Here is a 14,823-nt window from a genome sequence, read left to right on the forward strand (position 1 = left end):
GGGGGGTAATGTCACGCGTGGGGCCGGGGTTGCGAGGGGGTTAATGTCACGCGTGGGGCCGGGGTTGCGGGTGGGGAGCTCCCCGGCCACCTCTCGGGGTGCTCTGCTCCTCCGGAGATCCCCGGGGCTAAAGCGTGGGGAGCTGTAGCAAGCAAAGCTCTTCCTAAATAGGATTTTTAATTATTATAATATATTTCCCCCCCCCTTTCTGCAGCCCCAGCGGCTCTCTCTCTCTCTCTCTCCCTCTCTCTAGTCGGGCGCTGATGGATTTGACGCTAATGGCACCTTTTGTAATGGCAGTGTCTCTTTTCTGCGATGCGGGAGGAGAGGTCTGAGTCAGGCTGGAAGAGCAGGAGGTTCAGTCGGTATCCGTTCCCTGAGCTAGGGCTCCTCTCTCCTTCACCCCGGCACGGCCCGGCTGGCTGCGAGCCCCGCTGGCAGCCCTCCCCGAGACGTTATTCGGGGCTCCCTCCGGTAACGTGAGGGGCTTGGCGGGTGGATGGGACAGGGGGGGCAACCGGTGGCTGTGCAGCCGCTGGAGCCCCAGATGCTAAACCCCGGGCCCGAGAGGCGTGCGTGGCCGGGGAGCCATGGGGAGGGCGTGCGGGGGCCGTGCCCAACGTTCCCCTCCGCCGTGCCCGGTGAACATGGGGAGTGCCCGTCGGCGGTGGCCGCGTCGCATGCGTAACGTGCTCCGGGTTTTGTTTACTAATACGCTTTGACAGGGGCCCTGTGGGACGGGCGGGCTCGGCTTCCACCACCTCCACGCCTGTGGCCAAAGAGCCACGGGGTGGAGGGGGGTGGGGGGACGGGCGACAAAAAGTTTCGCCTTTTCTTTCAAAAGGCCCTTTTTTTTTCTTTTTTTCTTTTTTTTTTTTTTTTGCGGAACTTTGCCACCGGTTGGTTGAGTTGCACAAGTACAAACAGCCGTTCTCCTGCCGGCTTTGGCACTCACATGACTCAGAGGAAGCTGGGCTGTAAACAAACGCGCTGCGATGAGCAGTTACCATGTTCCCACTCACTTTTTGGTGCAACGGTCAGATAATTCCCTTTGCAAAATGGCCGCTGGGCATGCCTTCCTCGGGGAGCTGCGCCGGGGAGGTGTCATCTCCTAACTCCAGCCTGCTCTCACCTCTTCCCTGTGACATTCTGAGGCTTTTCTTACCCGTTTTGCTGGCTGCCCTCCCCCCCGCACTCCGCCTGTAGGGAGTAGAAATTGGTGGAGTTTGGGCAAGTTGGGTGGTAATTCACGCTGCCTTCACTCGTGGTCTCCTCGGATTCAAAGTGCCGCTCCAGGGGCACGGTGTGAGTCGGAGCAGCCTGCTTGCCCCCTGAGGATATTCCTCCTGCCTCTAAGACCACCGTGGGGAGAGGTGTTCTCCATGGTGGAGCTTGACAGCCTGGTGGCAAGATGGCAGGAGCTGTGTTCTCCCAGCCCTGTGGCCCTGTCCTGGCCAGGGCACTCCTGAGCCGTTGGCTCACCGGCAGGAGGGACAGGGAAGCTGCTGTGAAATGTGGACAGCTTCAGGCTGGTGGGATGCTGATGTTTTAGGACGGTTTTCCTGGGCTGGGGCTGCTTTGGGGCCTTTGTTGGCTGGTGGGGGCTGCAGAAGAGGGTCTGTTGTGCGTGGTGTCCTCCTGACTCTGGCTCCTGGAGTTTGTCTGTGGGGAAGGAACCTGATCCAGGACAACGAGCAGGGTGGGAGATCAGGAAACCACTGGGGACACAGCTGCCCTCGATGCAGCACGGGCTGATCGGAGCCCATACCATACTCACGGGCTTGACAAAGAAGCCATTTATTTTGCATCCCCTCCATCCCGGGGGGAGCGTGGCAGCTCGTGGGGAGCATGTGGATCGCCTCTCCCACTCCCGTGACTCCGCTCCCGTTTCACGGGGGCCCAGGGCAGGCTTTCTGGGGGCACGCCTGGTGTAGTTTGTAGCTCTGGCAGGACCGTGAGCTCTGCCATGCTTCCAGGGACAGCCGTGGTGGGTGCCAGCAGGAATGGCCCTGCCAGCCCAGCCCTCCAGCAGCTGGAGTAGTGCCATGGCTGATCGGAGGGGGAGGCTTACAGGCCGAAGGAAGCGACTCGGAGCGTCCCCGGGGGAGGGCTGGCACTCGGCCTCCGGGGACACAGGTGCCAGGTTTTTGGGAGAAGCCAGGGAGGGCAGGAGGTACCTCCACCACGGCTGGAACCCAGCGGGCCACAAAGGAGACATTTCAGAGTTTGCAGAGTGTCATGTTGGGCTGTGCTGAGCCGTGGATCAGGCTCCTTCTCAGGTAGAGGAGTATTAATTGGCTTTGTTACGGGCTGATTGCCCGTGGGACTGCTTGGGAAGGATAAGAAGACATCAGCTTTATAAAAAAACCCACCCGTTCCTTCCTTTTTCCTGGTGCTAAGTGTCGTGCCTCTGTTCAGCCTAGTGAGGTTGTGTGTGGGGAACAAGAGGAGGAGCAGGTGTCTGGCTCTGCCCGCTGCATCCGTGGTTGGATTTCCACTTCCTCTTCTGATTTATTTTTGTTTTATCGAGCCCCTTTCCCTTTCCTTTGTGGCTCAAGGGCAGAGTGCCCCTGGGACTGCTCTAGCACCAGGGGGTCCTTGCTACTGGTCCCCTGTCATGGCAGCGGGTGGAAGTGCAGCTCCGGGGGCGACGGGCAGGGGATCAAACAGCCCCCTGGGCCCCGTCTGAGCGGCTGCAGAGGGCTGGGTGTCCCCCTCTTCCAGGCTGAGTTTGTTCTTCTCAGCACCCGGGTCTCCTTGCATTCACCGCCCCTGCACCTGTCCTCCCCTTGACTTGGTCACCACAAGGTGCTTCTTGGCACCCTGGTAGGATCTCTCCGTGATCCCCCTCCTGCCAAGCTCCTGGTTTTGCGTCCTGGGGGAGGGGGGATGCGGTGGTCTGGCCACCTTCCGAGCGTGGCCGGGTGGTGGGTGCAGGGCTGCCCTGCGCCCGCTGCCACCCAGGGTGTCACAAGCCATGGGGCCTTTGGTCCAGGGTCAGGGCTGAGCTGCAGCTCGGGCTCCTTGTCAAGCAGAGGAGCCTTAATTGGCTTTGCTGTTGTACTGGTTGTCCCCGGCGCTTGTGACGCTGGCTGGAGACCAGGCAGCATCAGCAGCTTTGGTTACATGTGTGTCCCTGGCACCCTGTGCCACCAAGGCCTCTCGCCCGCCTGGGTTGGGGCTGCTGATGGTCCTTGGGAGGTGGCAGCTGGAGGGACACAAGCCGCGGGGATTGTGGGCAGAGGGGACGCTTGGAAATGGGCAGATGGGGGGGAGGAGACAGCATTTTAGGCAGAGGGGCTTGTGATGATGGAGTGCTTCCTCCAGCCAGGTCTCAGCCCTTATCCTGGTGCCAGCAGGGATTGGTGGGCAGCCCAGGGGGACAGTGGGGACCTTCTGTGCCCCTGTCTGCTGATGGCACAGTCCCAGGTACGAGGCCACTTGGAGAACAGGAGTGCAGAGCAGATGTAATCAGCTTATAGTTATCTGGCTGTGCCCACACCTCTGCCTGTGCTTCCCGTTCACTGTTTTCCCCCCTTCCTTATCACCACCCCTTCTGTCTGAGCGATAGCGCGGGTGGGTGTTGACATCGGACCTCACCCAGGACGAAGGGTAGCATGGGTGAGGGGGGTGTTGCTGCCTCAAAAACATCCATGTCTCCATCGATCATTTCCTTAATTGGTAGACATGTGCCAGCCCGTTCAGAGCTGATCTTTGGGGTCGTAGCCGCTATTCCTGCTTTATGGCCATCACTGAAATCCAGTGGGTCCTGCCTGTGGGTGCTGAGATCTCTCTGGTCTCAGCCTGGCTGGGTGCAGGGTTCGGGTGCTGTGTTATTAAACGCAGAGATACGCAGATGTCATGGAGAGGAGCCTTGCCAGCCTGGCTATTGCATCCTCCCACCAAGGTCCGGGTCCTGCCAGGCTCTACAGCAGCAATTGCTTCCCCCACCCAGGTCTGGATTATTATTGTTTGCAGATACGGCTCCTGGCTGCCACCTGGTCTTGCCAATAATTTGTCCCCCTTTAGCCAGGAAACCATAAAGCCCCGCTGCAAGCCACTGGCACCAGCTCCCTGGCGATGTGAGTGAAGCCCTTTTGCCTTCCCAGAGCCCTGCCAGCCTGGGTGTTTTGGGGCAGAATGGTTTCCCATCAGACCAGTAAGCTGAGTTGACTTGTTCGTCCCGTCCCCTGGGTGTGACACAGGAGTGTGTGACTGTTGGGGACCAGGACGAGGAGTGCGTGTGGTGGTAGGACTGTGGGTAGTGCTGTGGGTTCGGTACGACCGGCCTGTGCTTTTTTCCAGGTTTTTCTTCTTTTGTTTTGTTTTGTTTAGCAGCTTGGGTAACGCCAATCACTGGCTGGCAGGAAGGGAGCAAAGTCTGGTAGCTCCTGGCCACAGCCCCGAGCCTCGCACCCTGGCTAGTAGCCCTGCAAGCCAGGCTGGCCCTGGGGAGAGGGGGATTGAAGGGGGGTTGATGCAGGGCTGGGGGAGGCTTCTCCTCCAACCAGAACCAAATCCAAACCGATTCTCAAACGTTTCTACCAAGTCTGATCTCCAACTGAATCAAAACATTGTTTTCTAGCCCTCACTCAGCTAAAGCCTGGCACAGAACAGGAGGCAGCTTCGCCTTCGCTGGTCCTGCATCAGCCCAGTCCCTCGTGCCCCCCAGAGCTCCCGCTGCCTCCCTTCCTCCCGGACCTGGGCTGAGTGTCTGCCCTCCTGGCCAGCCCGTGTCCCCGGCGTTCCCTCCCTGCAGCCCCTCCTTTGTCCTCTCACATGCCTGTGGCATGTGACACATTTACCAGATTTTTTACTGGTCTGAACTGGAAGCTAACCAAAACTGCGTCAGTCAGAACCGTACCCCGCCTGCGACAGAATTGGGAGTGCTCTGCTCTGTGGGGTGCACTACCTGTTGCAGCCCTGGCCCTGGGGGTCTCCTGAGTGTGAACATGGTGACCAGCGATCTTGTCCCATTAAGGACACGTGTCTAAACCGGTTCCTGCTGGGCTTCCCCTGCTGGGTTTGGGTTTGGTTCCCCCCCTCTCCCTGCACGCGGCGGTTGCGGAGCGTCGCTGTGAGTTGTGAAATGCCTGCCCGGGGTCTGCTCCAGCAGTGGCTGCTTCTCAGCAACGAGCACAGTGATCCCAGACACGTGCGATCCCTTCCTGCCTCGCTGCAAGCAGACATCCCTGCTTGGGGACACAGGAGCAGCTGTCCCCAGCGCTTTCCCATGCGGGCAAGGGGGCTGCGGGCACAGTCCAGCCCCTTCCACCCTGGGGTCTATTTTGGATCATCTTTGGGGTCTTGCAAAGCCCCGCCGTTGTGTGCAGGGATGAGGTGTGGGCGCCAGTTTGTGTGCTGGTGGTAACATCATCTTCCCTTTTTTTTTTTTTTCTTCTTTTTTCTTTTCTTTCTTTGCACACTGCTCTCAGTGCTTTTTTCCAAGAAACAAACATCCCCTACAGCCACCACCATCAGATGGTAAGTGCTTTCCCACCTCCCCAGCGCTCGCCAGGGGCACAGCACCAGCTGGCGGGCGCTTTGGGCTGTTGCTGATGCCCAGCTCGCCGCTTCACCCCTCCGGGAGCACGGGCAGAGCTGTCTGCCAAGGAAGGTTTTCCTGGAGAGCAGCCGGGGGTGGCATAGCCTGTCCTACACGGTGGGACAGCAGGTCCAGGAGTGCCCTCGGAACCCTGCAGAGGGCTTGGGGCTGCTTCTCAGAGAGGGATGGTCCGATGGGGTGATGTTTTGGGCATGGCAAGATGGTCCGGACCAGCCCCAACATGGCAGAGATAGCCTGGGGGGAGCTCTCTGTCGTCGTAGGCTGTGTAAACACGCAGAGGTACGTGCAGGCTGCCCAGATGCACACGTGAGTCCTTGTGCACTCGCTGGAGCAACTGAGCGTGCAAACCTCTGCCCTGCTGCAGTGTGTCTCTGGCACAGTGCTCCTCTGGAGGTGTGTAAACACACAAGGGTGTGTGTGTGCATGGGTGCTGCCCGCCTCCCAGCTGTCCCCAGACCCGGTCCCTTTAACTCCCCTGCCCTGGCAGCCCGTAATCTGCCTGGGCAGATGTGTCTTAGGGATTTGCTGGCTGCCGTGGCCTCATTTGACTCTCGGGGACAATTGGGGATTTGGAGCGTGCAGTAAGCGTGCAGAGCGAGCGCCCGGTCTCCCCTGGGGCGGGAGCTGAGCCTGAGCCTTGTGTCCACCGGGCCAGAAAGCTGAGGGCCCAGGGTGGCACTGAGGACCCCTTCTGTCCCCAACTTGGCAAGGCACAGTGGGGTCCGGTCTGGACCTTGTGACAGGAGCTTTCAACCACTGCCTTCATCTTCAACCACAGCCTTAAATAACTGCTGCTTGCAGGCAGCATCGTCAGCAGGGGATGGGTCTGGGAGCTCCGTGTGCTGCAGCGGTGGGGGCAGAGGGATCTTCTGCTGGGCCCTGGTGGGAGGCAGAAGGTGGAGACCCTTCCCACACGCCTCATCCCGTGTCTCCTTCCTGCAGATGTGCACTCCCGCCAACACGCCGGCCACGCCGCCCAACTTCCCTGACGCCCTCACCATGTTCTCCCGCCTCAAGGCCTCCGAGAGCTTCAACAGCAGCAGCCCCGTGGCCTCCATGGCAACTTCGCCGCCGCCCCCGGCCCCGCCGCTGCCCCAGCATGGGGCCTTCAACCCCGCCTGGCCCACGGCTTCGCCCCCCGGCCAGCAGCAGAGCATGTGGACTCCGGCCCCCCCGGCGCAGCCCGCCGGCTGGCCAGCCGCCGTCTCCCAGCAAGCCACAGCAGAACAGAAGGCCAACGTGACCATGGAGGCAGAGAGATGAGGCCGCGGTGGAGAGCAAACGCAGCGGGGACCCCTGCGTATAAATATATATATATATTTTCCCCCCTCCCCCCCCCTCCCCACAGAGGAGAGGAACTCTGCTGCCAGGGCCTCTGGCAGCCGCCGAGACACACGAGCAAATAGCTGCCTTGCATGGGTTTGGTTTGAAGTAGTTTTTACTTGTCCTCGAGCTGAACGGAGCTCCCCAGGGACAGCGGGAGGCTGCGTGGGACGTGGGACTGGTGCTGGCCTCCGCCTGGGACCCCCGCCGCTGCCGGGCTCCTCGGGAGGGAGGGAGGGAGCACCCCCTCCTCCTCTCTTGGGACACTGGAGTTTGCATGCGAGTGACATTTACGGAGGAGGTCCCTTCTTCACGGTCCCCCTGGGCCGCCCCACCAGGCAGAGTGGGTTGTATCGGAGTGTTTGCCCCCTTCCCTCAGCCCCTCTCCACCGGGTGGGGGGCAGACACCCCAAGCACCTTGTTTTTTGTAAGGGGGGGGAGATGGGGGGTGGGGGGGAAGAGAACAAGGACTGTTCCTGCTCGGCCGCAGCCTCCACCACGCATGCGTCGTGCTCGCTGGTGAGCAGGGCTGGGGGACACCGGGGGGAGGCACCCGGCCCCTCGCCCGACCCCAGCGAGCTATGGGGAGCAGGGGGTGGCCCAGCTGGGCCAGCACACACCCTCCCCTGCCCTCCTTGGGATGGGGTTTGCCCCCGGGGGCTGTTTGCATGACACAGTGTAACCCTAGAGACTGGGATCGTTTTTAACCCCTCTGTTCTTTTTCTCCCGGCGGCTGGAAGTCTCTCTGGATGCGCCGCAGCCGCTTGCAATACACGCTCTTCTGCTTTGAACCCAGTGTCTTTGCTTTGTTTGCAGCAGCGGTGGGACTGGGGGAAGGCTGGCCTGGGCATGAGGTGCTGCAGGATCCCCTCTCTGAGTGGCTCCGAAGCATATTGTGCCTCCCAGCTGGGGCTGGCCGCCTCTCTGCTGCATGTGAGCTGCTCCAAACGCTTGTCCCAGCCGTGTGGTGGCTGCCAGCTGCCTCTGGCCAGGTACATCCAGGGCTCAACCCCAGCAGAAGCCAGCTGGGTTCTGCCTGCAGCCCCACCACATCAGCTGGGGGTGGGCAGACCACACCAGGAGGCAGGGGCAGGCTGATGGCAGGGCTGCAGGGAGCCCTGTGTGACACCCACAGGTCCTGGGTGTCTTGTGACCTGGCTCCTGTCCTCTCTTTGCTGGATGACAGGGACCAGGTCTCTTAGTGGTTGCCGTCCCTGCTGAGCCCTCTCCCCATGAGGCCGTGCCCCTCTGTCCCAGCACTCGCCAGTCAATAATTAATTTCAATCTCTTATTTGTGTTGCTAAAATAAACATTGTAGGAGCCATGGTTTCACCCACGGTGCCTCTTGTACAGCCTCGGCAGAGGCTGGGAGCGAGGGCTGGGGCTGGGACTGGCTCTCACAGGGTTGTGCTGGAGCTGCGTGGCTCAGTCCTGCCCCACTGAGGTGGACTGGGCCAAGCTGGTGGCATCTGGAGCGAGCTGGTACTGTGGGTCTCATGTCCTGACTGCCATGGCCTGAGCACATCGAGGCTGGTGTGGAGTCCTACTAGGAGTGGGGATGGTCTGCAAGGCATGGAGCCCACCCAGGGGAGACAGAGAAGGGATCCATCCCTGACCTTAGAGGGAGACACGGAGAAAGGATCCATCCCTGACCTTAGAGGGAGACACCTGCCTGTGAAATGCAGGTGAAGCCACGTGGAGACCTAGGTAGCAGGGAGGGGAACCTGCTTTTGACTGTCCCAGGGCCACCAGGAGCCGTGGGACTGGAAAATCCAGGGCCACACCACAGACCTGAACATCTGGCTGGTCAGAGAGAGCTCACAGGGACATGGCACAGCCCGAAAGCATCAGGTTCTGGTTGCTGAGTCCACAAAGATACCCCACATGCCCCTGCAAAGCCCAGGGACCACACAGGAGAGGCAACAGTGGAGGGAGCATCTTTATGGCCTGCGGTGTTACCCCACTGCTGTGGCAGCGTGCCCCCCGACCCCACCAGTCCCCTGGGGCCGGGCAGCACAGCCCTGATATGCCTGCCCCCTCCCCGTTTCATAGCTCCCTGGCCAGCTCAGAGGCCTGCTGTCCTGCTGCCACCTGCGTCAGCCTGCCACTAGCCCCCGGAGGAGCTGTCTTCGTCCGCCTGGCAGCACCTGCAATGCAGAAGGACAAACAGCCTTGCACAGGGACACGATGCCCCCTGGGCTGAGCCTGAATGGTGGGGCCGGTGGCCCCAGAGTGGGGGGGACAAGCAGGGCTGGCACTCACATGAGTATGGGGACACGTAGTGGGTGCCGTACTTGAGGGCACGGCGCATCTCCAGGGTGTGCCGGGAGTGGGGCTGGGGGGTCTTCGTTGCTTTGGGATGAGCAGGAGGCACCGGTTGAGGTGGGTGCGCAGCCTGGCTGGAGCTGTGCCCTGGGGCTGCTCCCCTACCTGGGGGGTCCTTGCCCACAGTGACGGTCCTGTTGGCAGCCAGCGAGCTCAGCCTGCCCTTGTAGACAACCCCGTTGACACCCAAAATATCCACTTCTCTCTAGAGGGAAGAGCAGCTGGTGCCATCGGAGGTGCACCAAGGCTGTGCCCAGCCCAGGGAGGACTCAGTGGGTTTCCAGAGCATAGGGACACACGGGGATGTGGGCTCACGTTCTTGCAGGTGAAGTCTGCAGTGTCTCCGCAGGGACAGACGGTGATGAGGGAACTGGAGGTGGATGGTGGCCCGTGAGGACTCGTGGGGCTTCCCCGGCTGCCCCTGCTGCTCCCTTCACTCTCCCTGGGTGGGAAGCAGTGATGTTACCCCTCCTGCCCAGGCAGAGGGACCCCAAAGGGATGTGGTGGCACCTGACAAAGCCTCACCTCCCTGGCAGTGGCTGTGCCAGGCAGTTGGATCTGCCGGCGCTGGCTGGCTGGGGCCGGAGGATCTGGCTGGCTTTTCGGACTGTCACCAAGGGCCTGCAGATGAGGACATGGAGGCAAAGTTGGGCAGTGGTCTCTGGTGGAAATGCAGCACGGGGGTCTGTCCAGGGAGGGCTGCACAGTACTCACGGTGCCGGGGCCGTGTCCAGGGGTCTGTTGCAGGAGAGGCACTTCACTGGATCAAAGAGCTGCCTGTAGCACAGGGGCGGCTGCTCAGCACCCCAGGGACCATGCGAGGTCACATGGGTGGCCAGCACCCCATGGACAGGGTGGGACTGACAGGGCAGGATGGGACAGCATGGGAGGGGATGGGGCAGCACAGGAGAGGACAGAAGGGGACAAGATGGGATCCAGCAGCTCCCACCTCTTGAACCCAGCAGCCCGGTTGGCACCACAGCAGCGTCCCTTGCAGAGGCACCGTTGGGTGAGCCTCCAGATCTGCTCCAGCTTTGCCTGCAGGGGAGCCAGGGCCGCGCAGTCCAGCTGCAGGGAGGGCAGGGGGGGTCTCATTGGGACACCAGCCCCATTTCAAGGGATGCTGTTGCCCCTGAGGGACATTGGGGGCACCTTGGGACACATTCAGGGCTCACTCTCCCCATGCAGGGATGTGCTCCCTGGCCTGGTGCATCCCTCCATCCCTACCACCATACCCGGGTGACACTATTACCTTGGAGTCCATCTCGCTGAGGAGCTTCTCTAGGTCTTTCTGCCTGTCCTGGTCCAGCAGGGACATCCTCTGCAGCAGGTTCTGCATCATCTGGCTCAGCTGGACCATGGCATGTTGCAGCTCATCCTGGCTCAATTTGGTCTCCAGCGCAGCTTTGTCGGCTTTCTGGGGGGGGACATGGTGGGGACACACCAAGTCTGGGCAAGCCTCTACCCAGCCTGGTTCAGATGCCAACCACGGCTCAAGCGGCTCCTGAGCTGATCCCAGGGCTGTGCTCACCTGGGTGTCCCCGATGTCACCCCACAGCCGCTCCGCAGCTTCCTGCAGCCTCGCGCACTGCTCCTTCAGCTGTCCCACCTGGTCCAGCACCTCCCTGCCGAAATCCAGCCCCTGGGGAGGACAAGTGGGGCCCTGAGTGGCTGCAGGACACAGGTGAGGCAGGGAGGTATGCTTATGGGTGGCCCCAGGAGTGGCTAGTGAGGACATCCCAAGAGATGTCCCTGTGCAGCCCGGCAAGCAGGCTGGGGGGCTGCAGCCCCCAGACTCTCAGGCAGTACCCCCCCAGGGATCGGGCAGCTGGGCACCTTCGCTCCTTCATCCTGCAGGTGCCTGGTCTCGCTTGGCACCTTCTCCAGTTGGGCAGCCGTGTCCTCCAAGGTCCCCAAGTCGGCTGAAAATAGACACCAAAGCTTTGCTCCAGCTCCTGCAGGCCCCCAGCATGGTGACATCCCAAACCCTGGTGGCTTTATGGCTGCAGAGCCCCCCCAGTCCCCTTGCACGGCCAGCACCAGGGCACCCAGGGGTGCCACAAATGACAGTCACCACACCCCAAGTCATGCCAGCATGGCTGGGAGCAAAGCAGAGGGATGAGGGGGGCTGCAGCAGCTTGGGGACTTGGATGGGATGGCTGAGCGTGGCCCTGCCATCCACCAGTCCTGGCAAAGGTTCGGTGGCACAACCCAACATGGTGGCTCTGCATGGTGGGGGTGTTGGTGCTCACAGTACTGCTGGAGTTGGCTCTCACAGTGGCTGACGACTTCATGCTGCTCCATGAGCCAGCTCAGCTTGCATGGGGCCTCATGGGATGGCTCCTGCAAGGGCTCAGGGCTGAGCTCCTGGCTGGAGAGCTTCTGAAACGAAACAGCCCCCAAGGTTTTGGGAAGTGAGAAGATCCCCGTGCCATCCTCCAGTTGAGGGGCACCGACAGCTCCCAGCAAGGGGGTCTGGCACCTGGGAGCCTGCACGCACCTCGCCAGCGGCCACCTCGCAGAAAGACCTCTGGCAGAGCGTGGTGCCATGCCAGGGGAAGGCGCTCAGCTGCTGCCGCACCTCTGTCTGCAATCAGGAGAGAAATCAGCCCTTCCACCCTGCTCTGGGAGCAGAGAGCCCGGGCAGCCCCAGGATGAGAAGGGCAATGCCAAACCGTGCCAGGTCCTTGCAGGGGACCTTGCAAGTCCCCCCTTGCACACCCCCTGGGGCCTCAAAATCTAGAGGGTATAATCCACCCTGTGTCTGTGCTGCCACCTCCCAAGGTGATGATACGCTCCTGGCATTGCAGGAGGGATGAGAGCAGTGGAGGTGGCTGGTGGAAGCCACCAGGGCACCCAGGGATGGATGTCCCTGCTCCAACAGTTGGGAAGGTGACGTGGACCCTGCCAGAAGAGCCTTGTGGGGTCAGATGCTCACCCAGAGAGGTCACCATGGCCAGGGAAGCCCTTGGAAGGCTTGAGTGCATTTTCCATAAGGATTTGCCAAAGCCTGGCTCTGGACAGCTTGAGGGCTGAATGCCTCTGTGCCACAGTGCTGCAGATGCCCACTCCCTGTCCCTCTGCCAGGGCCCCCCCTACTCACCAGTTGATCCAGGATGCTCTGGAGGAGATGGCTGTTCTCGTCCTGCTTCACTGACTGCTCTTGCAGCTCCTCCAGATCCGCCTGCTAAAGAGAGGCATTGAGGGGTTCAGCACCCACAGGGGTTGGGAATGGTGGGGATCAGCATCAGCAGGGACAGGCAGGGATGGGCAGTGCTGGGCTGGGCAGGCAGTGTCTACCCAAAACCCCTGGGCTTCAGGGCAAACCCCACATCTCCCAGCTTAGCCTTGGGGTGGGAAGGAGCCTGACCTTGGGACCTCATCCCTGTCACCCTGTGCCACCTGGCCATCCACGCAGGTCCCCGGTGAGCCCAACTGCTCTACCAAGAGCTCTTCAGCAACCAGCCCAGCTTCATGCACACACCTTCTGGAATCTGTCCTTCAGGAGCTGCAACTCATCCTGGAAGCCCTCAACAGTGGTTTTCAGGGAGCAGGTGGTGGTGAGCATCTCCTGCAGCATGTCCATGACCTGTGGAAAACAGGTTTGGCCAGCGATTCTGAATCCCCATAGGCTCCAGGGGACATGGGTAGAAGGGAAGGTAAGTGCTGTGCAGTGAAAACCCAGATTTGGGGGTGTCTTTGGGACACCCTGGAGCATCAGCCACATCTGGCCTGCCCATGGCCATGCCCACAGAGCTCCCCCAAACTGGAGAGGAAGGCACTCAAAAGGAACAAGTGTCCCAGCTCCAGCTTCCTCCCACACCCTGGCAAAGTTCTGTCACCTTTTCCCTTTGCTCTGTGGGAGCCAAGGCCATGACACGTGAGAAGGGATTGGCTCGGGGCTGCCAGGTCTCACAAGGGATGAAGAAGTGTTGGGTTTGCTGTGGGTCAGCCCCATGCTGCCTGTGGAGAGGACAGCCGGGCACAAGGCCACCACAACGCATCCTTGTGCTGCAGTGTGTGGCTCGAGCAAGGAAGACAGCTCTGATGTTAAGTGTTGCTTTTCCCACTCGGTCTCTAAACTTGAACAGCCGAATAACTTTGAACTTGTGCTGCGACAGTGTCTCCCACGGGATCCTGCCTTGGTGTGGGAAACAGCCTGCCTGCGAGGCAGCACTGCTGTCACCCACAGGTCAGCCGCTCACTCTGCCACAGGGAAGAGAGAAGAGGAGCCTGACAGGGATTCTGCTGTCCCTGCACAGCTGCAGGACCCTTGCCAGGGCAGGATGGGACCCAACAGACCTAAATCTCAGAGCAAGTACTGATGAAGCCTCAGCAGAAGGTGAGCAAATGACCAAAACCACCTTTGGCCAGTGGCTGTGGTAAATACTGCCCTTTAATTAGTCCCAAGTGGAGCTGGGGCCACCAGAACCAGAAAGGTACCTCTGTGCTTCGTCAGGCTCCTTGATCCTGGGGTGGCAGATGTCACAGCAAGGGCAAGACACAACACAGGCATCTCACTGTGTAGTGCAGGACACTACACAGGACTGGACACCATGTGTGGCAGGACGCCGTGTCGGGTGACAATATGGGGCATGGGCAGGACCCTGCAAAGGGCAGGACACGGTGAGGGGCAGGAGCAGTACATTGTGTAGGGCAGACTGTGGCATAAGCCAGGACACCATGCTTGTGTAGGACAGCACACTGTGTAGACCAGGACACTGCACAGGGCAGGATGTGGCACCCTGATGAGGATGGGTGCTATCCAGAGGATGGTTTCTCACCTTCGCCATACCCTCCTCAGTCACTTCCATCCTCTTCTTCAGCTGCACCATTTGCCACTCCTCGGCGGCCTGCCTGCCCAGGGCCGGCAGCTCTGCGGTGCCCAGGGGCCTGCTGGGGCGGCTGGGCTGCCCCTCTGCCCTCCCCTGCCACAGCTGCCTCTGCTGATGGAGGGAAGAGGGCTTCCCCCTGGCCACACGGGCAGTGGGCTCCGAGGGACTCCTCTCGTTCTCCCCAACCTGTGCCACTGCCTCCTGCGGGCAGAGGTGCTCCAGGAGGCCCCGCAGGAGGATGCGGAAGGCACCGACCTGGGGGTTGCCGCCATTGGCCATGCCGAAGGCCAGGTCTGCCAGCTCAGCCAGCGTGACGGTGACACTCATCCTGCCTTCGGGCCCCCCCAGGGGCGCCCTGGGCCGGGGACACTGGGCGGGGGGGCCGGGCTGAGGTCACAGGGGACGTTACCGGGAGATGGCCCTAGGGTTCTGCCCCAGCCCGTTCGGCAGCAGCCCGGGGCAGGGAGGGGAGCAGGCCCCCGGCCTGGTGCGGCTTGGCAAGGCCCCGGCCCGGCGGAGGGGAGCAGGCCCCGGGGGCGGCCTAGCAAGGCCGGCCGGGGGTTAGCAGGCCTCGGACCCTGCCTGGTGCGGCCCGGCGGGGGGAAGCAGGCCCCAGACCCGGCCTGGTGCCGCCCGGCGCGGGGGGAGCAGGCTCCGGACCCGGCGGAGAAAGAGGCCCCGGCCCGGCCTGTAGCGGCCCGGCGAGGTGGAGCGGGCCGCGGCCTGGTCGGGGGGAGCAGGCCGCAGGCCCCAGCCCCCGGCCCCCAGCTGGGA

General features: G+C 61.6%; 2 protein-coding genes across 2 annotated transcripts; one reads left to right on the forward strand and one right to left on the reverse strand.

Moving 5' to 3' along the window:
* The first annotated feature begins 499 nt into the window (after positions 1–499).
* UBALD1 (UBA-like domain containing 1) lies at positions 500–7,680 on the forward strand. The gene is made up of 3 exons (XM_014936216.1): positions 500–684; positions 5,148–5,484; positions 6,509–7,680. Exons 1-3 carry the CDS (start codon positions 500–502, stop codon positions 6,827–6,829), a joined length of 843 nt encoding a protein of 280 aa, XP_014791702.1. The 3' UTR covers positions 6,830–7,680.
* Positions 7,681–8,890: 1,210 nt separating this feature from the next.
* Positions 8,891–14,376, reverse strand: LOC106884692 (chromosome unknown open reading frame, human C16orf96). The gene is made up of 13 exons (XM_014936217.1): positions 13,999–14,376; positions 12,699–12,803; positions 12,318–12,398; positions 11,715–11,801; positions 11,467–11,596; positions 11,093–11,136; positions 10,746–10,877; positions 10,467–10,631; positions 10,164–10,252; positions 9,929–9,991; positions 9,740–9,835; positions 9,530–9,656; positions 8,891–9,419 (listed from the first exon to the last, which is right to left on the reverse strand). The coding sequence occupies exons 1-13, from the start codon at positions 14,374–14,376 to the stop codon at positions 8,997–8,999; spliced, it is 1,920 nt and encodes a 639-aa protein (XP_014791703.1). The 3' UTR covers positions 8,891–8,996.
* Between the last annotated feature and the right edge of the window lie 447 nt (positions 14,377–14,823).

Source organism: Calidris pugnax, unplaced genomic scaffold, assembly GCF_001431845.1.
Source record: "Calidris pugnax isolate Ruff unplaced genomic scaffold, ASM143184v1 scaffold17, whole genome shotgun sequence".
NCBI lineage: Eukaryota > Metazoa > Chordata > Aves > Charadriiformes > Scolopacidae > Calidris > Calidris pugnax.

Bases quoted from the DNA above. Each gene is read 5' to 3' on its own strand.
- LOC106884692 (XM_014936217.1), bottom strand. From the start codon at position 14,376: ATGAGTGTCACCGTCACGCTGGCTGAGCTGGCAGACCTGGCCTTCGGC. The intron at 9,657-9,739 runs GTGAGGCTTTGT...CTTCCCACCCAG, and splicing joins GCACAGCCACTGCCAGGGAG to GGAGAGTGAAGGGAGCAGCA. The intron at 9,420-9,529 runs GTGAGCCCACAT...TCTTCCCTCTAG, and splicing joins CAGACTTCACCTGCAAGAAC to AGAGAAGTGGATATTTTGGG.
- UBALD1 (XM_014936216.1), top strand. From the start codon at position 500: ATGGGACAGGGGGGGCAACCGGTGGCTGTGCAGCCGCTGGAGCCCCAG. The intron at 685-5,147 runs GTAACGTGCTCC...AGCACAGTGATC, and splicing joins GCGGTGGCCGCGTCGCATGC to CCAGACACGTGCGATCCCTT. The intron at 5,485-6,508 runs GTAAGTGCTTTC...TCCTTCCTGCAG, and splicing joins ACAGCCACCACCATCAGATG to ATGTGCACTCCCGCCAACAC.